Source organism: Cibotium barometz, chromosome 10, assembly GCF_041138505.1.
Source record: "Cibotium barometz isolate CiBa-2024 chromosome 10, ASM4113850v1, whole genome shotgun sequence".
In the NCBI taxonomy this organism is placed as follows: Eukaryota; Viridiplantae; Streptophyta; class Polypodiopsida; order Cyatheales; family Cibotiaceae; genus Cibotium; species Cibotium barometz.
In genome coordinates, this window is record NC_141055.1 from 8,005,194 (window position 1) to 8,031,269 (window position 26,076).

General features: G+C 39.2%; 1 protein-coding gene across 1 annotated transcript; it reads right to left on the reverse strand.

The window, feature by feature from the left end:
• Nucleotides 1–13,790: 13,790 nt before the first annotated feature.
• On the reverse strand, nucleotides 13,791–15,626 carry LOC147634508 (tetraspanin-19-like). Its single transcript, XM_086804460.1, has 5 exons — nucleotides 15,553–15,626; nucleotides 14,563–14,716; nucleotides 14,325–14,405; nucleotides 14,115–14,219; nucleotides 13,791–14,008 (listed from the first exon to the last, which is right to left on the reverse strand). Exons 1-5 carry the CDS (start codon nucleotides 15,624–15,626, stop codon nucleotides 13,814–13,816), a joined length of 609 nt encoding a protein of 202 aa, XP_086660586.1. The 3' UTR covers nucleotides 13,791–13,813.
• Nucleotides 15,627–26,076: the final 10,450 nt, after the last annotated feature.

A 26,076-nucleotide genomic window follows, 5' to 3' on the forward strand; every position in this document is an offset into this window, starting at 1 on the left:
CTTTCATCAAATGATGGCCTCTCCCTGGCTAAGAAAAACACACATATAATCAAAGACTCTGTGTGCGCGCGCGCGCGCACGCGTGCATGTGGAGAGCTGATGCAATGATTTGCACATCAGGCTCTGTATGTAGAGATGCCAGGTTCCCCCCGTGGACTGACTCATGGATCATATATGGTCCGCTATCTAGTGCCATGACGTTAAAACCCCCATCATCATCATCTCTCTCTTTCTCTGTCTCTCTCTCTAAACCATGGCCTGTGTTACCTACTGCCGTAGGCCTTTAGCAATGGCATGAGGCTGCTGCTGCTGCTGCTCTCTCTCTCTCTCTCTCTCTCCCTCAACCATGGCCTACATTACCTACTGCCGCCGTAGGCCTTTGGCAATGGTATGCGGCTGCTGCTGCTCTCTCTCTCGTTCATGATCCACCCGAGTTCAAGTCCCACCATTGGTCGTATATGCCCTCGCATTGCATTCTACTGACGTTAATACCTCTCTCTCTCTCTCTCTCTGGAAATTGACATGGTCGTGCTGCTGCTGCACCCTGCCATGGCCTGAGCCGCCCGTCAATATTCTGCACACAAGCGGCTTCCCTTCCTAGCTTGTGCTGCGTGCTCTCTTGCCTGCACAGCCAGTTGAAGATTTTGATGTTCAGAGCAGCAACTATGCAGTGCCCATGCTTCCAGGTGTCTTGATTGGTGGTAAAGATTATGTTTTCCTCCATGATATAGAGTGTATGTTCAATTTGAGGGAGGACTATGCCATTTCCCTTATTGCCCAGGCTTCAAGGCTTGACAAGGAGGTTGGCATAGAGGATGACCATTCACTACTAGCTTTGGAAACAACTTTTGATCCTGCGGAGGCCCTTACTATTTGTTTCAAAGAGGCTGAAAATTTCCAAGAGCCAGATGAAGCTGCCTTCCAGCAGCTCACCCAGGAAGCTATGAATCTCTCAGCACTTCATAAGGAAAAGCTTAAAGAAGAGGCTGGACTGGAGGGGAGAGGAATAAATCTTTGGAAAGATGAACTTCTTGTTGCTTGATGAAAATGAGAAGGTATGATATTATTACTTCAAATCAAATACTTTATCTTGTGTTTAAATGTTTTGTAGTTATGTATTATTGTCTCACTCCAATCTTTTGATACGTGGCAACTACAAATTGAGGATGACACATTCCTCCAGAGAACAAGTGGAAGCAGGCCGGCTGGGTTTGGCAAAATGTCAAGCCTAGCTCATTATATTCATGATCTAGGCAGTGCTAAGATCTTGATTTACCATAGGCAGTTGAGCAACAATGGAAAAGCCATTGTTTACTTCTTTAAATGTTTGTCTAGGGTTTTAGGTGGACATGATCTTCCATGGCAAAAGGAAAAGATCATTTTAATAGAGAGGTTGTCCGCCATAGATATATTTGGGGATTATGTGAATAAGCAGGCCTCTAGGGCCTCTTACTTTTTGTCTTACACTTCTTATGCATTAGCATGTGGTGTTAAGGAGCCCAAATGTCTGGAGGGCTATGGAAAGCAAAAGCTCATAAGGTTTCGAGAGCCACCCATGATTGCATCAAGCCACACAATCTAAGAAGAAGAACACGTGGAGATAGCTGAAGACAAGGATACCCCTCTCAGACAAGCAACAGAGGCAAGCATTGATAAACAGACAGTCGACATCAAGCCAACAAAAGGAAGAAAAAGAGTCCAATCAAGTTCAAAAAGAGAGTTCCGACTGGCAGGCCTTGGGAGTAATAGGATTTAGTCATCAAATATAGCACAAACATTATGTTGAAGTTGAACTGATTTGTACAAAGTCTTTGATCCTCATCAGTTCCTTGTCCGTACGGACGATCAGTACCCTTTTGCATTTGTCCCATCACCATACGACACTTCAGTACTCTTCCCACACTCAGTAGCTTCTAAAAGCGTTTGACACTCGGTACCTTATTGGTAAGGATCAATAGTGTGTCTAGCATAATCAAGTAGTATTGATTGAATTTTTTGTGTAGCTCATGGATGTATTGATGCTTGTCAATATAGATCACATGTTTCACAAAAGAAATACTTTTGATGGAGTCTCAAAACATATAGGCATAACACCAAGAGTCACTTGTTCCACAGAATAAAAATCTATTGATTGAGTTTGAAAACATGTGGACATAACACCAATAAGTTACAAACTACTATTCATGTTTACTTGCCCATTTATGGTTTCTAAATATCTTCGAATCCCTCCATTGTCTATGTCTCTCTGCTACCATTGAATTGTCCAAAGTTTGTCTTCATCTTTACTTTTGGGCTAGAATAAAAGCAAGCTTGACTTTGGAACTAGCAACTTTTCTTTTAGCATGCATTTGTAGAATGCCTCGGTAAAACCATTGGAAGACTTCCTTCAGACTATTTGCCTTTTGACTCCCTCCATAGTGTTGTGTGTGTCTGAAAAATGCATTACGTGCCATGTAGTGAGACGTCTCCATGCCTTGGGTAGACCAAATTGCTGGGCATCCATACTTTTTGACAAAATAGGGAAGGTGGTTGTAGATGATATGCTGTTTTCACAGAGACATAAGAATGCATAGTAAGTTATAAAAGAAAAGAGGATCACACTTAAGTAAAAGAAGAAGACATCACTTTACCATGTAGTATTGCAGGCTGTCCACGCGTCTTTCATTGACTTCCCAAAATGTTTAATTGCCTCTTCAAAGTTCTCGTAATCACTCTTTGTCCATGTTACATTGTCACAGAACATGAAGAGTTGATCAAGAGACCTCCACACCTCTGCCTTCACATTTCGTGCTTCCCCATCTGCCTCATGATCTTTCACGGCATTATGGACTTGCTTCCACAATCCATAACTAATCCTTGAAACTGTTCTACCTTGCCTTACTTGCTTACTACTGTGTTTGGGTCGAGACAAGAATCTTCTTGCCTTAACACCACCAATAGAGGGCTTGATTGGTACCTCCTTGCCATTGGTAGACTTTTTAAAATCCTTTGTGATATGAACATCACCTCCATGCAGACTTATATCGGATAACACTTTTTCCAATGCATGAAGAGCATCCTTTCTATTTCTTTCGGGACGGAGTTTCCAAGCAAATCCAATATACAAAAATACCAATTTCTCAATAATTCGACATAGAGCATGCAATGTGCATATGTGAACATTACAAAGTGGAATGTCAAGAATAGCCTTGAAGTCAGGGTCAACTTTATCTCTATTAGGTGCTCTCTTCCACCATTTGGAATCCATTACTTGAGCTGATTCTTTGCAGTAAAGACAAGGAGACTTTGAGTTACCTCCTTTACTAACGTTATACATGCACTTAAGTGTTTTAAGATCCCTCGCCACTCTACTTGAAAATCACCTTTTCCTGCATGTGCCACTCTACTTGAAAATCACCTTTTCCTGCAACATGGAGATTCTCTCCTTGCACTTGTCTTTTAATTATTCTTGGTATTTCCGTGTGGTGAAACACCCAATCTAGTGTTTCATGGTCTTCTGTCTTCACCTGTGATTATACAAAACAAAAGTCTTACTATAAAAGATTTGAAAACATTGACTAAAATCAAGTACGAAACAAAAAATGATCATACCTGGAACGAGCCTAACCACCATATGTGTTTCTCCGACTGCACACTAAAATACTTCGAACTCGCTTCAGTCTCAATGATGTATCAAGTGCTCCATTCATCAATGTAATAGTAATCCTTTCCATTTTCTTTTCCTTTACAACCTCACACTCATCCAGTTTGATAACAAATTTTCAAATGCCTTTGCACTCTTCAAATGTTATTCCATAAAACTCGACCATTCTTCTTTGAAGTTGTTGTAGATCTACAAATATATTGTTCCAAGGGTCATACACAGTGGTTCCTTTACCACCATGAAATATTTCTTCAATATGGATATATTGTCCAATAAACTCATCTATACTTTCATTCAAATGACCTCTTATCTTCCACATGATTGCTGGATTTGGCAGTAAAACTCGTTTAATCCTTTGATCTCTCAAAGTTGAGGATATCGCATGGAAAATCGAACTATATCCCTTCCTGCTAACTTCACTAACATCAAGAGCCTCTTGGATTATAGTACCATCAACTTGATTATTGGATATAAAGTCCTCTACAACATTGCGTTTGATTGTTTTGTATCTTTTTTCTTCAATCAAACCTTTTGCTACACCACAAGAAAGCAATCCTTTCATGGAAGAAGGTTGGGATCCATATTTTCTTTTGCAGGCTCCAATAGTTTCCTATAGTAACAACACAATATGCCTATATTATTCAACACTTTCAATCCTGTTTTGCGTTAATGGACAAAATAGATATAGTCATTTGAGAGCATTTTTTAGTATAAAAAATGAAAAATTACAAACTAGCCTTGCTTCTTGAATTCTTCGCTTGCATCCACCAGTCCCAGCCTTCAAATTTGCAATGTTTTTAATCTTCCTGCTTCGTTGTCTGTCTCCAAGCACGGTTCTCTTCCTTCTTGATCTTGTCAACTCTTTTTTACTCTTTGAATGCTCCTCAATTTCATTCTGCAACTGCTGCTCCAATTTTGCACGAATGGCTATCTCTTGAATCCTGGCCCCCTTTTCTTGTAGGTACATTGTTTTATATGTTTCTGCAAATGCAGACTGTGCTGAAATATAACCAAGAAGTCCATTTTGTCCATCACCCGCAAACCTCAGTAGTGTGGTTGGATTGACAAATGGAGGTGTAGAGTTTTTTACTAGACATTTTGGATATATGCTTCCATCACACCATAAGTCAATATGTTGGAGCCCTTCTCTTCTCATATTTTCCCGTTGTTGAGCATTCAGCACCATATCCTTTCGTCTTTTTTGTGCTGGAGCATATTGTTCTTCTAAGTCGATGTGAAGATGGTGTAATCGCTTCTTCTGAGATTGTGACTCACTAGTATCGGCCATTTTTTGTGCTTCTGAGGTTGCAAAGTTTGCTTGTCAATCTCATAGTCTTTTTGTAACATGAATCGTGGAAGTGTGGCGGTATCCATACAATCATTAAGTTCAGTGATGATGGATTCTTTATGAGAGGCCTGCACACGTCGTCAAGAGAGATGCGGAATCTTCGGGAAACAAAAAAAACTAAGGAGATATTTAATGCAAAATCGTGTTAGTTAGACAAAAGATTATCTTATTCTTTTCTGAACTGACAGTTCGGTAGTCCTTACTGACAGTTTTGGGCCCCAATTGTGAAATGGGTGGCCGGCCATTGTAAAAAGAGAGCTCGTGTATATAAGTGACTTATGAAATATGAAAAGGGATAATCCCATTCTCACAGTTGAGTTTTCCTTCTCTCTCACTCTCACTCTCTTGTGGCTATGGTGGTGGGGGTGTGTGTAGGTTTATGCTTGCTTACTTGATTTTGGTTGTGTGCATGTAGGTGATGGCTTCTTGTCGTACTTCTTATTATCCCTCTTCTTGTCTTCTCCCTCATATCTCTCTTGCACACATGAAGGCATAGAGTAGAGATTGAACTCTCCATAGCTCCCTTCCTCTTTTCTCACTACCTAGCTTATGGAGTGACACAAGTGGAGGTGGAGTGAGTCCCTAGCGGCCTCACATAGGGCAGTTAACTCTCATTAGGGTTGGCTAAGTGCTAGTTCCCAAACCGACCCTTACATGGTCTTCTTTCTCTTCTTCTCTCCTTTTCTTTGTGCAAGGTAGCATGTTCGATTAGGTAAACAAAGTGTAGCTAGGTTGCTAGATCTCATCATTGCTAGGGTACTAATCTAGGATTTATATATTCTTAGTTCATAATTAACCTTGGGGGAAGCAATGAGTTGTCACTTCTAATAGGATTAGGGTGCCATTAAATGTAGCTAGGTGCTAGATCTCATCAAATAATTGTATATAAGGAAATGATTGTGTATTACTTTTATACAAGTGACTAGTTTTCACACGAGTCACTTGTATATAAGGAAATGATTGTGTATTACTTAGCAAAAATGACTTATATACAAGTGGCTAGTTTTCACACTAAGTCAGCTAAACATAAAAATGGTTCAACTAGTATTATGTCTTATGCAAGTATGTACACAAAGTCCTTAGACTTTTATTATTTGACATTAAGCCTTAGGTAAGGACGCTTTATATATTCCAGCACCTTCTTATAAAAAGATAATAGCCCATTCGTGTGGGTACGATGGCAAAGCACCTTGATGTAGGTCAGATGAGTGAAGCTATGTTGACTAATAAAGTGGTTAACTTACCCCCTTCCTAATCATGGACACATCCTCGAGTCATCCAAGTCGTTGATGGTGAAGCTATTGTGCCGAGGTGGAAATGTGTGAGGAAATGCAATAAAGTTGGCATGTGAGGTTAATTAGTTTGGGACCAATCTATAGCCTGGATGTAAGCCATATTAGTGATAAGATTTGGGTAGCCTTGGTTGTAGGCAGTTTATTGAGGTAGTGTGAAAGGTGTAGGCATTGTAGAAGTGAGATGTGAAAAAAAATATGATGCCCTTAGTGAAATATTTAGGTGACATGCATGAGCAATGGGCGGAAGTGTGCCCTTGTGATTATAAAAAGTCTAGAGATCTCAAAACTTTTTACCCCAAAAAACATCTTCTCACATGTTACCATCAGAATCTTCACCTTTTGTTTGTTTGTTAGTGGCTTTACAGGTGTCCAACTCATTACAAGTGTGTCTATATGATCCCATCAAATGATCCCATCGAGATGGATCACTTTTATTACATCGCTAATACTTATTCCAACAACCTTTTTACTTGGTTACATCATTACATCGTCCTCTTGCAATAGGAGCCCAATACTATACCTTGGCTTGTTTATAAGTATTGGATTGGGATCTCAAGTTTAACATCAGACAATACATGATTCTTGTGATTGCTTTCACCAAAATCTATTTGTTTAGCAACGTCATCCATGTAATCATCATTTCCTTTCAGTGGCTTGCTTTCATATGCTCTTGTAATGTTAACTTTGTTCCATCCTTAAATGTAAGTTGATCCACACACCACTTTGTCAAGCATACCTCAACCTCATCATGACATTGATTATTTCTTGGTAGACCAAATCCCTCTTCCACTTTACCATTTGTGGATATTCTAATATGATCATCACCTAGTTCCTTAAATCCAATAGTATCAAAGGAATGCATTAGTAAGATTCGACCTTCATCAGCCTTTGTTTCCATGTTTGATGACCATAAAAAGACCTTTTTTCCAATCCAATCCTCTTTTTCCAGGCCCTAATGAGGAGAATATTTAAGCCTTCAAGGCCGAATTACATGTGTCATTTTAGATAATAGATTTGGGCTCATTGCATTATTATATGAACATACAATTTATGCAGCATGATGATGGTATTGTGATGTTGCAATCAAAGTATATACAAAGGCTACTTACATGGTTTGGTCTTGAATATTGTAAGCATGTTACTACACCAGTAGAGATAGGTGCTAGGCTTAGTCTCCAAGATATAGGTGAACCATTTAATGCATCACTTTATCAGCAGGCTATTGGGTGCCTTATCTACCTATGTAATACGAGGCTAAAAATTCATTTTGGAGTCTCCCAGATGAGCAGGTTTATGCACAGTCCCAAAAGTAAGCATTTGGCATGCTGCCGAATGAGTATTTAGATATTTATAGGGCACTCAGTCCCTTGGCTTATTCCATGCTAAGGGGGGTGATGTTCAACTGCATGCTTTTAGTGATCCTGGTTGCGCTGGATGTTATGACGTGCCAAGTGTAGTGGCTTTTGCTTTCACCTTGGTGATTCATATATATCATGGCTCCGCAAGAAGTACACAATGGTCACTTCGAGCTGTAAAGCTCATTACAAGGCATGTTTACAAACGATTATGGAGTGTGTATAGCTCAAACGCCTTTTGACTGATCTTGGTGTTGGATAATAGTCTCCTACCTCTATCTCAAAGTGGATTAGCCGTTGTGAGAAACTTAGTATTTCATGCTCACACAAAGCACATTGAGATGCATTATCACTATGTCAGCAGGAAGAGGCTCATTGCAAGAGAGATTAGCGTGGCTTATATCTCTACACATGACAATATGGCATATGTGGTCACACGAAGACTCATTTGAAACATAATTCAATCCTAAAATACACATAAAAAGTTTAGAAAATCAAGAAATCACAAAAAAAAAATACAAAGTAGGTCCAATGATGCATGATTCCTCATATCGAATTGTGTGTGCAATTCAAGACCTCCAAAAATAGTTGAATTTCTCATCATCGTTAGCTACTTCTCACAAGGATCATGAAAAATGGGTTGTTGAAATGCACGTGGTTCCTTCCTCCCCCACAAAAGCACACCATTCCTTCTCAAATCGTATGCCATTCCCACCTCGAATTCTGCTCATCGAATATAATATCATTGGCCAGTCAGTCAAGTTATGTGTCGAGTTACATAGTATTCCTCATGAAATAATGTGTTATTTCTCCTCGAATCATGTGTTCCCCTGACTGGTTCAAAACTACAAAATTTTAGAATTGGACATAACCTAATTCTCTGAGACTCAAACCTAGCCCAATTGGATTGAAGCCAGCTATCTTTTCATGTACACACGTCCAGGAGGTTTGTAAGATACAATCCCCTAGAGGAGGAGAGTGCCTTGATTGATGTAAAATCTAGAGTACCCTCTAGGAAGTATTGTTGAGAGGCTAAGAGAGCTCATCTACATAATTATCAGTCCTTACTACTACTACCCAACATCTTTCATTTTTAGCCAGTGACTCAGATGGCTAGGAGAATGTCTCTAGAGCCACCTATCCTAGGAGTTGATCCAAGTGCATCAGGATCAAGGGATGAAAGTGCTATGAAAATTCACAGCGGGCCGAGCCCCCAAGCATTGGACTATCTTGAAATCAAGCATTTTTTGATTTGGGATGTCTTACATTGCATTTTTTGATTTGGGATGTCTTACATTGTTCCATCTGAGCCCCCAAGCATTGGGATGTCTTGAAATCAAACAAAGCCCCCAAGCATTGGGGGTTTAAAATCAAACATTGTTCGATCTTAGACCCCAAGAATTGGGATGTCTTGAAATCAAACATTGTCTAGCTTGAGTCCTCAACATTGGATGTCGTGAAATCAAACATTGTCTAGTTTGAGCCCTGAAGCATTGGGTTATCCTCAAAATTGAACATTGTTCGATTTAAGTCCTCAAATCAAACATTGTTCACTCACGATTCGAGCTCTCGAGTAGTGGGATGCCATTGGGGTGTCCCTACATCGTACATTGTTCAATTTTAGCATGCAAGCATTGGAATTTCATTAGGGTATCTAGAAATCGAATATTGTTGTCTTCAAGATTTTAAAAAATGTTCATTTTGATGATAGATTAGTTGTGTAATGATATGATGGATTAGTTGTGTAATGAGAGAGATATATAGAGAGAGAGATTTTAATGAGTTGAAACATTGAGAAATTGATGATGTTGCCAAACTTGTACGATTTGGATGTTTTTAGGAAGTTACATTACTTGCCAATGGGTTGTGTGCTAATGGCCGTGAGCTGGGTGTTGGAAGCATTCTTTGTACATATATCCAATGGAATTGTGCCAAGCAATTATGCTCTCGGAGAGGTGGTGGTTTTTGTTACAATTCATGAATGCTATGATCATGGTGTACAACTACCTTATCCCACCATGGGCTCCATAAACCTTGTAGAAACATGTGGAAGTACTACATGATGTCATTTATCTAGCATGAAGATTCGGTCTAATTTGAATTTAGAGTGCATTCACCAAAAAAAAAAGAAAGATTCAGTCTAATTTGAATTTAAAGTGCATTCAAACAAAAAAGATACGTACCTAAACATCTTGGTTTAGCACATAAATTTTAAGTGATGTCTTCACATGATTTGTCATCCATCAACTTTTAGAATTTCGCAAATGAATTTGCTTAGAACTCAAAAACGATTCAAACACGAATCAATGTATCCCCTTGATATAGAGGAATGTGGTTCATCATGATACATATAAAACGGTGACCAAAAAGTAATATTTACTCCTCTTTTCATCGAGGGTACTCACAATTGGATTGTTGCAAAAACCATTTACAACCAAGTATGCATTTATCTCCTCATACCATACCCTAGGAGCCAACTTAAGGCCATATAAAGTTTTTCTTAACATGCATACTTTAGATTCTTGTCGCTTCTCAATGAAACCATGAGGCTGAGATACATAAACCTCCTCATGCAAGTCACATTTAAGAACGTAATCTTGATAGCTAACTGATGTACATTCTAACCATGATTCACTGCCAATGCAATAATACACCCGATTGTAGTCATACGAGATATGGGTGTAAAGGTCTCATCATAATCTATACCATTGTCTTGAGCATAACCTTGCAACAAGCCTTACCTTGTAGCGATCATCAACGTACCATTAGCTTTATGCTTAAGCTTATAAACCCACCTCGTACCAACGGTCTTTTACCTTAAGAAAAATCTGATAAATACCGTGTCATTTTTAAGGATGGAGTCGTGCTTATCCTACATTGCCTATATCTAATGATGATTTTTATGTGCTTCCTCAAAGAAAACAAGTTTCTCTTCATTGCATATACTGAAAATAATGAGAGCATGATCCACAAAAGATGTCCTACTAGGTAAAGGAGTAGCTAATTTGCTATCCTACAATGTCGCACCAACCATTTTGGCATACTCTTAGACGCATGTACGGCTGGGCTGAAGTTTGAGCTAATTTTCAACCAATATCGGATGATTTGCAGCTCCTTTTGAGCAATCATTTGCTCCACATATGGCTGCTTGGCATTGTACAAAGGTAGAAGCGAATCAAAGATATCCCATGAGCATACACTTTGCTATTTTTTTTGCATAAAAACATGGAATGAACTGAGTTCTTAACGAAGACAATATCTCTACTCACTAAGATCTGCTTTGTGGCCGGATGGTAGAGTCTATATCCTTTGCTTTTTGAGTTGTATTCCACAAAAATGCATTTTGCTGCCTTATGATCTAGCTTATTGCGTTGTTACTCAGGCACAAGAGCATAAGTAAGACAACCAAAAACATGCAAATGAGCTACATAGAGATTCCTGCTACCATTCCAAGCTTCACCAAATGTTGCTTCTGCTATAAAGAATACCCAAATTTGAATAAGAACAATTTGAACTAACACTCCCTTGGGTTGCCTGCAAAAACCTTACAACATGTGAACGAGCCTTGAAACGCTCCGAAACATAATAACGGACTATATGGTATATCTTCTCCACCTAAGAGGATAGCTCAATCTAAGATAATCAAAAGAACAACTCGAGGAGAAGATGACAAGGGGGTGAGAGCCAAGAGAGAACCTATCTGGTACCAATTGTTGGACTGAAGATCAATGTAATAACATACACATAGATGCAACAAGCAAGAAGAGATAGATAGAAGCACAACACTCAAAGTGAATTGATGAGAATGAGTGAAGTATAAGTGAAGTGACATAATAAGATCACTTACACAATCATAAGAGTGCATACATATGCTCAGAAAAAAAAACCTCCTAAAGAGGAAAAAGTGTCCTAAGCCATTATTAGCCTATGTCCATACATCACTACTGTATAAATGGCTACAAATTCTTGGGGAGGAATAGCACGTGGTTTGGTGAGTGGAATGGCATGTAATTCGATAACGAATCATGCTTGATTCATCAGTTGGGAAGGAATGGTGCATACTTCGATAATGACAAATGAAACGTGATTCAACTCTAACAAGTCAATGTCAGACCCGTTTTGCACACATTTTTTTGCAACTGTTTTTGGCATTTATTTAGAGAGTGTTGTGTTAGTTCTTTAATATCCTTAATTTCTCTTTAAGGTAAATATTCCCTCCAAGGTTTGATAAGGACAATAATGTAGGTGGATTTCAAGAATGATGCATCATTCGACGCGAGCCAACGCGAGCTTTCTCTCTAGGTAGATGGGTAAATAAAAAATCGACTAAATCTCTTAATTTTTTTATGTTTTGTATTTTTTAAACATTTTAATGCAAACATAAAAGTTGAAGAGTAAGCCCTATGGTATATAATGGACTACTCTATGTAGTTAATTACTAATAAACAAAGATTAATGATTTATTTAAGTTTTAATGTAAAACATCTTGAAAAACAAAATTGAACAAATCAAGCCCTATGGTATATAATGGACTACTCTATGTAGTTAATTACTAATAAACAAAGATTAATGATTTATTTAAGTTTTAATGTAAAAAATCTTGAAAAACAAAATTGAACAAATCAACACCAATGGAGATTTGACTACCTACTTGTAGCTTGAACCTTGATGCTCCAAGTGTGCTCAACACTTCTAATGCTCCAAAGAAAACAAAAAAAAAAACAACAAAAATAACAATGTTAGCTTTTAAGAAATCGAGGGATTTGCATTCCCACCAAATGCCAAGTATAACAAGGGAGTTCTAAGCTAGGACGTCTTTTTGATACCGGTACCAGAGATGTTGACCAAAATGGAAACTCTTGTGCCTTGCAAACAAGGGAGAAGAAATGAGAAATGCAAGGATAATAGCCAATTTGCACCCTTTGCCGTTCTTGGTTGAACAACCCTCTCTTGTGTGAAGAAGCTAGGATCCTCAAATCGTGCCTCCTTTGGTATCACAAAGGAGCTATGCACTTGGATAGAGAGCAAAGAGGAAGAAAGCTCTATCTCAACCGCAATACTAATGTGCGTGCACGAATGAGAGAGAGATGGAGATGGAGAAAGAGAGGGAGAAGAGAAGAGCAAGCATACGTTAAAGAGAGAGCATACAAACACACATCAACATAAGAACACAAAGCTAGACACAATTATTATGTCCTTTTTCATTAGTTGAGAATGACTTATATACAAGCCTCATATTTACAATGCTCAAGCACCCAAGGAATGTCCGAGGACTCAAAAAGCTAGAGTAAGCTTATTTCCTAGGCTAAGTAAATTCTACCAACATTACATAAATCGTAAGCTCAACATTTGACTATCGTACAACTTCATAGCTACAATACTTGAGGGTAAAAATGTTACAATGGTTGGTTTTATTCAATCATTGATATAACGGCATATCATAGTATCAAGTCATAAGCTCAAAGATTTTCCAAAATCTATTACATTTGTACGACACATAAAGATATGTCAAAAAAAGGTGGTGCCACGCATCCGTCCGAAGTAATGTTAACCAATGTAGTTAACAATGACTCAATGTAAAGGAACTCTAGTTTTACTAGTAAATTTAAACGAAAAGAAAAAATTACACAAAATTCTGCAAAACTATGCATATAGCTCTTGTTAGTAACAACCATCATTACGTGTAACATGCAAGAAAAGAACATTCTTATTTCCTAGCGCACCAGTTTTTTGCCTGGTTTGCAGGCCCCAATTGAATTGTCTGCAATCCCACGATGGAGTTTGCAACATTATCTTTTTTTCAAGAGGATATTCCACCCCCAAAAAAACCAAAAAGAAAAGGGAAAAAAACTAAATAGTGACATGCTTGAGTAAAAAGCTTGGAATGCTCGTCACAAAACCTCATAGAATTCAAATGACATGGTTCTACTCTTTAAGGGCCTTCTAGAAATACCCCAAGTTGTGTGTCTCACAAGGTAACAGGTTGAAACGAGGAGCCTGGACACAACGGGTTCCACTTACTCTTCCACTCACACACACACATACACATGGTGAGTGTGACATGCATGTGATGAATACACCTCGCCATATGCTTCGTGCACAACTTGCTACAGAAACGTGTATCACGAGAAAACCACCTTTTTCCCCCCCCCCCATCTGGGTACTGCACACATCATCGGTTGATCGGCCAACCCTCCACAGTGCCCGTATTTGTTGGTAATGTGCCGTCCATTGCATGTCTGGGAAACAGAAGAGGTTGATGAAGTCGTGTTCTTGCAAGCAAATACTCGTCATCACTATCATAGGATACCCGGCCAGGACTGTGCGTTACTGCCCGCACGCATGCTGCCAGCAACACAGCAAGAGCCTGTCAAGAAGAACATATTAATGAGTTAACCTTCATACGCAATCATTGTTATGAAAATGAATAGAGATGTGTGTTAAACGTGTATGAGCAGCTCACTGTGCTTTACCTCAGTAATCACAATGCTCAATCCTACCCATTTCAAAACGTCAATGTTCTCCTCCACAAAGTCCTTGATGGACTCAAACAGACCTGTCGGATCAGCCGGGATATCCTGCGATCAGCTGCGTGTATTAAACCCAAGCTACAAATATTTTATAATTGCAAGTTTAACTGACAAGGCATGTGATTGCATGTAATGCCCTGTAGGATGTCTTACCTCCTCCCAATGCTCATTGAGTAAGATATCTGCTACAAAAGCTCCTTGCAGGAGTACAAGCAAGATGAGAAAAAATATGTACTGTGATAGCTAAGGAAGGCTGTGTGGAAAAAATGTATCATAACATGCACATGTGCACATGCACGTCGCACACAAACCTAATACACACGTGCACACACGGTGTGCTCTTATTGCAGACAAATCTTCTATGTAGCATAAGTCAATTAGGTTAGGATACAGAAGAAAGGCAGCATCCATTTGATATCTCGGTGGCAATATGACCAAGTAAGGTTATCAAACATATGGCAACACCCAAACCCAATAGAAAATAAACAAACCTGCAAAAAAGGCACAAAAATAATGGAAAATGCTGTAAAGTAATACCCACATACCATTAATATGTATAGGACACGTTGATACCTATTAATACAGCCAGGCTCTCCATGTTGGAGAAAGGATTCACATTATGAGGGAACATATGCCCTAGTTTTCTAACACTTACACATCAATTTCAACAAAATATGATCATGGGGAGATGACCAATTATGAGGGCCCTACCCTACTTTTTAATTGGATACCCATACCCCATCTTTCATCAAATGATGGCCTCTCCCTGGCTAAGAAAAACACACATATAATCAAAGACTCTGTGTGCGCGCGCGCGCGCACGCGTGCATGTGGAGAGCTGATGCAATGATTTGCACATCAGGCTCTGTATGTAGAGATGCCAGGTTCCCCCCGTGGACTGACTCATGGATCATATATGGTCCGCTATCTAGTGCCATGACGTTAAAACCCCCATCATCATCATCTCTCTCTTTCTCTGTCTCTCTCTCTAAACCATGGCCTGTGTTACCTACTGCCGTAGGCCTTTAGCAATGGCATGAGGCTGCTGCTGCTGCTGCTCTCTCTCTCTCTCTCTCTCTCCCTCAACCATGGCCTACATTACCTACTGCCGCCGTAGGCCTTTGGCAATGGTATGCGGCTGCTGCTGCTCTCTCTCTCGTTCATGATCCACCCGAGTTCAAGTCCCACCATTGGTCGTATATGCCCTCGCATTGCATTCTACTGACGTTAATACCTCTCTCTCTCTCTCTCTCTGGAAATTGACATGGTCGTGCTGCTGCTGCACCCTGCCATGGCCTGAGCCGCCCGTCAATATTCTGCACACAAGCGGCTTCCCTTCCTAGCTTGTGCTGCGTGCTCTCTTGCCTGCAGTTCATGTCACTTGCTTGCGATGCGCGCCTTCTTGCCTGCAGTTCGCATGTTACCTGCTGCGGCACCCACGACCCACTCTGCCATTGCCGCTTGCACCACACCATTTTTCCCCCAAATTATTGATTTGCCCCCTTCTGTGCTCTCCCAACTTTGATTTCATTTCTCTTCTTGGATGACTGTCATCATCCCTTTGTATTTTCCCTTGACTCCCAAACGTGTCATCCTTCCCTTCTTGGGACCCTTTTCCAGATTTGCTCCTATTTGACTTTCTTCACAAGTGCAAGGCTCAGAGGAACTTCCACATATACCACAGTATTTTCAACAGGGAGTTCACTATGAGCTCTGTTTTGGAGCATCACAGAGATTTTCTTTCAGACCATTGGGATACCTTCAAACAACTGACAGAGGCAAGAAGAATTTTAGAAGGTGAAAAGGTTTTTGTGCATATAAATCATATTGTCTCCATTGACAGGCTGAGGTACCATGTGAATAGAAGATTTGACAGCCTGCCTGAGGAATATAAATTCAGCTATAACTTGCACACCAGAAAGTGTAGAGTGCTTGAGGAAACCATGGCATTCCTTATGTACATTGTCTTCCATCAGCAATCTCTAGAAGAGCAAGGGCAGGAGGCTGAAGAAGAAGATATATCTGTAGCAGAGGTAAAAGAGGATATTCCTGTGGCAACAGATATGGCAGAGCAGGAAGAAGATATCAACCTCGAGGATGAGGGGCTGCAAGTGGCTGCTCTTGACCTTATTCAACTGAGGACTGAAACTCTTAGGGCAGCACAGCCAGTTGAAGATTTTGATGTTCAGAGCAGCAACTATGCAGTGCCCATGCTTCCAGGTGTCTTGATTGGTGGTAAAGATTATGTTTTCCTCCATGATATAGAGTGTATGTTCAATTTGAGGGAGGACTATGCCATTTCCCTTATTGCCCAGGCTTCAAGGCTTGACAAGGAGGTTGGCATAGAGGATGACCATTCACTACTAGCTTTGGAAACAACTTTTGATCCTGCGGAGGCCCTTACTATTTGTTTCAAAGAGGCTGAAAATTTCCAAGAGCCAGATGAAGCTGCCTTCCAGCAGCTCACCCAGGAAGCTATGAATCTCTCAGCACTTCATAAGGAAAAGCTTAAAGAAGAGGCTGGACTGGAGGGGAGAGGAATAAATCTTTGGAAAGATGAACTTCTTGTTGCTTGATGAAAATGAGAAGGTATGATATTATTACTTCAAATCAAATACTTTATCTTGTGTTTAAATGTTTTGTAGTTATGTATTATTGTCTCACTCCAATCTTTTGATACGTGGCAACTACAAATTGAGGATGACACATTCCTCCAGAGAACAAGTGGAAGCAGGCCGGCTGGGTTTGGCAAAATGTCAAGCCTAGCTCATTATATTCATGATCTAGGCAGTGCTAAGATCTTGATTTACCATAGGCAGTTGAGCAACAATGGAAAAGCCATTGTTTACTTCTTTAAATAATTGTCTAGGGTTTTAGGTGGACATGATCTTCCATGGCAAAAGGAAAAGATCATTTTAATAGAGAGGTTGTCCGCCATAGATATATTTGGGGATTATGTGAATAAGCAGGCCTCTAGGGCCTCTTACTTTTTGTCTTACACTTCTTATGCATTAGCATGTGGTGTTAAGGAGCCCAAATGTCTGGAGGGCTATGGAAAGCACAAGCTCATAAGGTTTCGAGAGCCACCCATGATTGCATCAGGCCACACAATCTAAGAAGAAGAACACGTGGAGATAGCTGAAGACAAGGATACCCCTCTCAGACAAGCAACAGAGGCAAGCATTGATAAACAGACAGTCGACATCAAGCCAACAAAAGGAAGAAAAAGAGTCCAATCAAGTTCAAAAAGAGAGTTCCGACTGGCAGGCCTTGGGAGTAATAGGATTTAGTCATCAAATATAGCACAAACATTATGTTGAAGTTGAACTGATTTGTACAAAGTCTTTGATCCTCATCAGTTCCTTGTCCGTACGGACGATCAGTACCCTTTTGCATTTGTCCCATCACCATACGACACTTCAGTACTCTTCCCACACTCAGTAGCTTCTAAAAGCGTTTGACACTCGGTACCTTATTGGTAAGGATCAATAGTGTGTCTAGCATAATTAAGTAGTATTGATTGAATTTTTTGTGTAGCTCATGGATGTATTGATGCTTGTCAATATAGATCACATGTTTCACAAAAGAAATACTTTTGATGGAGTCTCAAAACATATAGGCATAACACCAAGAGTCACTTGTTCCACAGAATAAAAATCTATTGATTGAGTTTGAAAACATGTGGACATAACACCAATAAGTTACAAACTACTATTCATGTTTACTTGCCCATTTATGGTTTCTAAATATCTTCGAATCCCTCCATTGTCTATGTCTCTCTGCTACCATTGAATTGTCCAAAGTTTGTCTTCATCTTTGCTTTTGGGCTAGAATAAAAGCAAGCTTGACTTTGGAACTAGCAACTTTTCTTTTAGCATGCATTTGTAGAATGCCTCGGTAAAACCATTGGAAGACTTCCTTCAGACTATTTGCCTTTTGACTCCCTCCATAGTGTTGTGTGTGTCTGAAAAATGCATTACGTGCCATGTAGTGAGACGTCTCCATGCCTTGGGTAGACCAAATTGCTGGGCATCCATACTTTTTGACAAAATAGGGAAGGTGGTTGTAGATGATATGCTGTTTTCACAGAGACATAAGAATGCATAGTAAGTTATAAAAGAAAAGAGGATCACACTTAAGTAAAAGAAGAAGACATCACTTTACCATGTAGTATTGCAGGCTGTCCACGCGTCTTTCATTGACTTCCCAAAATGTTTAATTGCCTCTTCAAAGTTCTTGTAATCACTCTTTGTCCATGTTACATTGTCACAAAACATGAAGAGTTGATCAAGAGACCTCCACACCTCTGCCTTCACATTTCGTGCTTCCCCATCTGCCTCATGATCTTTCACGGCATTATGGACTTGCTTCCACAATCCATAACTAATCCTTGAAACTGTTCTACCTTTCCTTACTTGCTTACTACTGTGTTTGGGTCGAGACAAGAATCTTCTTGCCTTAACACCACCAATAGAGGGCTTGATTGGTACCTCCTTGCCATTGGTAGACTTTTTAAAATCCTTTGTGATATGAACATCACCTCCATGCAGACCTATATCGGATAACACTTTTTCCAATGCATGAAGAGCATCCTTTCTATTTCTTTCGGGACGGAGTTTCCAAGCAAATCCAATATACAAAAATACCAATTTCTCAATAATTCGACATAGAGCATGCAATGTGCATATGTGAACATTACAAAGTGGAATGTCAAGAATAGCCTTGAAGTCAGGGTCAACTTTATCTCTATTAGGTGCTCTCTTCCACCATTTGGAATCCATTACTTGAGCTGATTCTTTGCAGTAAAGACAAGGAGACTTTGAGTTACCTCCTTTACTAACGTTATACATGCACTTAAGTGTTTTAAGATCCCTCGCCACTCTACTTGAAAATCACCTTTTCCTGCATGTGCCACTCTACTTGAAAATCACCTTTTCCTGCAACATGGAGATTCTCTCCTTGCACTTGTCTTTTAATTATTCTTGGTATTTTCGTGTGGTGAAACACCCAATCTAGTGTTTCATGGTCTTCTGTCTTCACATGTGATTATACAAAACAAAAGTCTTACTATAAAAGATTTGAAAACATTGACTAAAATCAAGTACGAAACAAAAAATGATCATACCTGGAACGAGCCTAACCACCATATGTGTTTCTCTGACTGCACACTAAAATACTTCGAACTCGCTTCAGTCTCAATGATGTATCAAGTGCTCCATTCATCAATGTAATAGTAATCCTTTCCATTTTCTTTTCCTTTACAACCTCACACTCATCCAGTTTGATAACAAATTTTCAAATGCCTTTGCACTCTTCAAATGTTATTCCATAAAACTCGACCATTCTTCTTTGAAGTTGTTGTAGATCTACAAATATATTGTTCCAAGGGTCATACACAGTGGTTCCTTTACCACCATGAAATATTTCTTCAATATGGATATATTGTCCAATAAACTCATCTATACTTTCATTCAAATGACCTCTTATCTTCCACATGATTGCTGGATTTGGCAGTAAAACTCGTTTAATCCTTTGATCTCTCAAAGTTGAGGATATCGCATGGAAAATCGAACTATATCCCTTCCTGCTAACTTCACTAACATCAAGAGCCTCTTGGATTATAGTACCATCAACTTGATTATTGGATATAAAGTCCTCTACAACATTGCGTTTGATTGTTTTGTATTTTTTTTCTTCAATCAAACCTTTTGCTACACCACAAGAAAGCAATCCTTTCATGGAAGAAGGTTGGGATCCATATTTTCTTTTGCAGGCTCCAATAGTTTCCTATAGTAACAACACAATATGCCTATATTATTCAACACTTTCAATCCTGTTTTGCGTTAATGGACAAAATAGATATAGTCATTTGAGAGCATTTTTTAGTATAAAAAATGAAAAATTACAAACTAGCCTTGCTTCTTGAATTCTTCGCTTGCATCCACCAGTCCCAGCCTTCAAATTTGCAATGTTTTTAATCTTCCTGCTTCGTTGTCTGTCTCCAAGCACGGTTCTCTTCCTTCTTGATCTTGTCAACTCTTTTTTACTCTTTGAATGCTCCTCAATTTCATTCTGCAACTGCTGCTCCAATTTTGCACGAATAGCTATCTCTTGAATCCTGGCCCCCTTTTCTTGTAGGTACATTGTTTTATATGTTTCTGCAAATGCAGACTGTGCTGAAATATAACCAAGAAGTCCATTTTGTCCATCACCCGCAAACCTCAGTAGTGTGGTTGGATTGACAAATGGAGGTGTAGAGTTTTTTACTAGACATTTTGGATATATGCTTCCATCACACCATAAGTCAATATGTTGGAGCCCTTCTCTTCTCATATTTTCCCGTTGTTGAGCATTCAGCACCATATCCTTTCGTCTTTTTTGTGCTGGAGCATATTGTTCTTCTAAGTCGATGTGAAGATGGTGTAATCGCTTCTTCTGAGATTGTGACTCACTAGTATCGGCCATTTTTTGTGCTTCTGAGGTTGCAAAGTTTGCTTGTCAATCTCATAGTCTTTTTGTAACATGAATCGTGGAAGTGTGGCGGTATCCATACAATCATTAAGTTCAGTGATGATGGATTCTTTATGAGAGGCCTGCACACGTCGTCAAGAGAGATGCGGAATCTTCGGGAAACAAAAAAAACTAAGGAGATATTTAATGCAAAATCGTGTTAGTTAGACAAAAGATTATCTTATTCTTTTCTGAACTGACAGTTCGGTAGTCCTTACTGACAGTTTTGGGCCCCAATTGTGAAATGGGTGGCCGGCCATTGTAAAAAGAGAGCTCGTGTATATAAGTGACTTATGAAATATGAAAAGGGATAATCCCATTCTCACAGTTGAGTTTTCCTTCTCTCTCACTCTCACTCTCTTGTGGCTATGGTGGTGGGGGTGTGTGTAGGTTTATGCTTGCTTACTTGATTTTGGTTGTGTGCATGTAGGTGATGGCTTCTTGTCGTACTTCTTATTATCCCTCTTCTTGTCTTCTCCCTCATATCTCTCTTGCACACATGAAGGCATAGAGTAGAGATTGAACTCTCCATAGCTCCCTTCCTCTTTTCTCACTACCTAGCTTATGGAGTGACACAAGTGGAGGTGGAGTGAGTCCCTAGCGGCCTCACATAGGGCAGTTAACTCTCATTAGGGTTGGCTAAGTGCTAGTTCCCAAACCGACCCTTACATGGTCTTCTTTCTCTTCTTCTCTCCTTTTCTTTGTGCAAGGTAGCATGTTCGATTAGGTAAACAAAGTGTAGCTAGGTTGCTAGATCTCATCATTGCTAGGGTACTAATCTAGGATTTATATATTCTTAGTTCATAATTAACCTTGGGGGAAGCAATGAGTTGTCACTTCTAATAGGATTAGGGTGCCATTAAATGTAGCTAGGTGCTAGATCTCATCAAATAATTGTATATAAGGAAATGATTGTGTATTACTTTTATACAAGTGACTAGTTTTCACACGAGTCACTTGTATATAAGGAAATGATTGTGTATTACTTAGCAAAAATGACTTATATACAAGTGGCTAGTTTTCACACTAAGTCAGCTAAACATAAAAATGGTTCAACTAGTATTATGTCTTATGCAAGTATGTACACAAAGTCCTTAGACTTTTATTATTTGACATTAAGCCTTAGGTAAGGACGCTTTATATATTCCAGCACCTTCTTATAAAAAGATAATAGCCCATTCGTGTGGGTACGATGGCAAAGCACCTTGATGTAGGTCAGATGAGTGAAGCTATGTTGACTAATAAAGTGGTTAACTTACCCCCTTCCTAATCATGGACACATCCTCGAGTCATCCAAGTCGTTGATGGTGAAGCTATTGTGCCGAGGTGGAAATGTGTGAGGAAATGCAATAAAGTTGGCATGTGAGGTTAATTAGTTTGGGACCAATCTATAGCCTGGATGTAAGCCATATTAGTGATAAGATTTGGGTAGCCTTGGTTGTAGGCAGTTTATTGAGGTAGTGTGAAAGGTGTAGGCATTGTAGAAGTGAGATGTGAAAAAAAATATGATGCCCTTAGTGAAATATTTAGGTGACATGCATGAGCAATGGGCGGAAGTGTGCCCTTGTGATTATAAAAAGTCTAGAGATCTCAAAACTTTTTACCCCAAAAAACATCTTCTCACATGTTACCATCAGAATCTTCACCTTTTGTTTGTTTGTTAGTGGCTTTACAGGTGTCCAACTCATTACAAGTGTGTCTATATGATCCCATCAAATGATCCCATCGAGATGGATCACTTTTATTACATCGCTAATACTTATTCCAACAACCTTTTTACTTGGTTACATCATTACATCGTCCTCTTGCAATAGGAGCCCAATACTATACCTTGGCTTGTTTATAAGTATTGGATTGGGATCTCAAGTTTAACATCAGACAATACATGATTCTTGTGATTGCTTTCACCAAAATCTATTTGTTTAGCAACGTCATCCATGTAATCATCATTTCCTTTCAGTGGCTTGCTTTCATATGCTCTTGTAATGTTAACTTTGTTCCATCCTTAAATGTAAGTTGATCCACACACCACTTTGTCAAGCATACCTCAACCTCATCATGACATTGATTATTTCTTGGTAGACCAAATCCCTCTTCCACTTTACCATTTGTGGATATTCTAATATGATCATCACCTAGTTCCTTAAATCCAATAGTATCAAAGGAATGCATTAGTAAGATTCGACCTTCATCAGCCTTTGTTTCCATGTTTGATGACCATAAAAAGACCTTTTTTCCAATCCAATCCTCTTTTTCCAGGCCCTAATGAGGAGAATATTTAAGCCTTCAAGGCCGAATTACATGTGTCATTTTAGATAATAGATTTGGGCTCATTGCATTATTATATGAACATACAATTTATGCAGCATGATGATGGTATTGTGATGTTGCAATCAAAGTATATACAAAGGCTACTTACATGGTTTGGTCTTGAATATTGTAAGCATGTTACTACACCAGTAGAGATAGGTGCTAGGCTTAGTCTCCAAGATATAGGTGAACCATTTAATGCATCACTTTATCAGCAGGCTATTGGGTGCCTTATCTACCTATGTAATACGAGGCTAAAAATTCATTTTGGAGTCTCCCAGATGAGCAGGTTTATGCACAGTCCCAAAAGTAAGCATTTGGCATGCTGCCGAATGAGTATTTAGATATTTATAGGGCACTCAGTCCCTTGGCTTATTCCATGCTAAGGGGGGTGATGTTCAACTGCATGCTTTTAGTGATCCTGGTTGCGCTGGATGTTATGACGTGCCAAGTGTAGTGGCTTTTGCTTTCACCTTGGTGATTCATATATATCATGGCTCCGCAAGAAGTACACAATGGTCACTTCGAGCTGTAAAGCTCATTACAAGGCATGTTTACAAACGATTATGGAGTGTGTATAGCTCAAACGCCTTTTGACTGATCTTGGTGTTGGATAATAGTCTCCTACCTCTATCTCAAAGTGGATTAGCCGTTGTGAGAAACTTAGTATTTCATGCTCACACAAAGCACATTGAGATGCATTATCACTATGTCAGCAGGAAGAGGCTCATTGCAAGAGAGATTAGCGTGGCTTATATCTCTACACATGACAATATGGCATATGTGGTCACACGAAGACTCATTTGAAACATAATTCAATCCTAAAATACACATAAAAAGTTTAGAAAATCAAGAAATCACAAAAAAAAAATACAAAGTAGGTCCAATGATGCATGATTCCTCATATCGAATTGTGTGTGCAATTCAAGACCTCCAAAAATAGTTGAATTTCTCATCATCGTTAGCTACTTCTCACAAGGATCATGAAAAATGGGTTGTTGAAATGCACGTGGTTCCTTCCTCCCCCACAAAAGCACACCATTCCTTCTCAAATCGTATGCCATTCCCACCTCGAATTCTGCTCATCGAATATAATATCATTGGCCAGTCAGTCAAGTTATGTGTCGAGTTACATAGTATTCCTCATGAAATAATGTGTTATTTCTCCTCGAATCATGTGTTCCCCTGACTGGTTCAAAACTACAAAATTTTAGAATTGGACATAACCTAATTCTCTGAGACTCAAACCTAGCCCAATTGGATTGAAGCCAGCTATCTTTTCATGTACACACGTCCAGGAGGTTTGTAAGATACAATCCCCTAGAGGAGGAGAGTGCCTTGATTGATGTAAAATCTAGAGTACCCTCTAGGAAGTATTGTTGAGAGGCTAAGAGAGCTCATCTACATAATTATCAGTCCTTACTACTACTACCCAACATCTTTCATTTTTAGCCAGTGACTCAGATGGCTAGGAGAATGTCTCTAGAGCCACCTATCCTAGGAGTTGATCCAAGTGCATCAGGATCAAGGGATGAAAGTGCTATGAAAATTCACAGCGGGCCGAGCCCCCAAGCATTGGACTATCTTGAAATCAAGCATTTTTTGATTTGGGATGTCTTACATTGCATTTTTTGATTTGGGATGTCTTACATTGTTCCATCTGAGCCCCCAAGCATTGGGATGTCTTGAAATCAAACAAAGCCCCCAAGCATTGGGGGTTTAAAATCAAACATTGTTCGATCTTAGCCCCCAAGAATTGGGATGTCTTGAAATCAAACATTGTCTAGCTTGAGTCCTCAACATTGGATGTCGTGAAATCAAACATTGTCTAGTTTGAGCCCTGAAGCATTGGGTTATCCTCAAAATTGAACATTGTTCGATTTAATTCCTCAAATCAAACATTGTTCACTCACGATTCGAGCTCTCGAGTAGTGGGATGCCATTGGGGTGTCCCTACATCGTACATTGTTCAATTTTAGCATGCAAGCATTGGAATTTCATTAGGGTATCTAGAAATCGAATATTGTTGTCTTCAAGATTTTAAAAAATGTTCATTTTGATGATAGATTAGTTGTGTAATGATATGATGGATTAGTTGTGTAATGAGAGAGATATATAGAGAGAGAGATTTTAATGAGTTGAAACATTGAGAAATTGATGATGTTGCCAAACTTGTACGATTTGGATGTTTTTAGGAAGTTACATTACTTGCCAATGGGTTGTGTGCTAATGGCCGTGAGCTGGGTGTTGGAAGCATTCTTTGTACATATATCCAATGGAATTGTGCCAAGCAATTATGCTCTCGGAGAGGTGGTGGTTTTTGTTACAATTCATGAATGCTATGATCATGGTGTACAACTACCTTATCCCACCATGGGCTCCATAAACCTTGTAGAAACATGTGGAAGTACTACATGATGTCATTTATCTAGCATGAAGATTCGGTCTAATTTGAATTTAGAGTGCATTCACCAAAAAAAAAAGAAAGATTCAGTCTAATTTGAATTTAAAGTGCATTCAAACAAAAAAGATACGTACCTAAACATCTTGGTTTAGCACATAAATTTTAAGTGATGTCTTCACATGATTTGTCATCCATCAACTTTTAGAATTTCGCAAATGAATTTGCTTAGAACTCAAAAACGATTCAAACACGAATCAATGTATCCCCTTGATATAGAGGAATGTGGTTCATCATGATACATATAAAACGGTGACCAAAAAGTAATATTTACTCCTCTTTTCATCGAGGGTACTCACAATTGGATTGTTGCAAAAACCATTTACAACCAAGTATGCATTTATCTCCTCATACCATACCCTAGGAGCCAACTTAAGGCCATATAAAGTTTTTCTTAACATGCATACTTTAGATTCTTGTCGCTTCTCAATGAAACCATGAGGCTGAGATACATAAACCTCCTCATGCAAGTCACATTTAAGAACGTAATCTTGATAGCTAACTGATGTACATTCTAACCATGATTCACTGCCAATGCAATAATACACCCGATTGTAGTCATACGAGATATGGGTGTAAAGGTCTCATCATAATCTATACCATTGTCTTGAGCATAACCTTGCA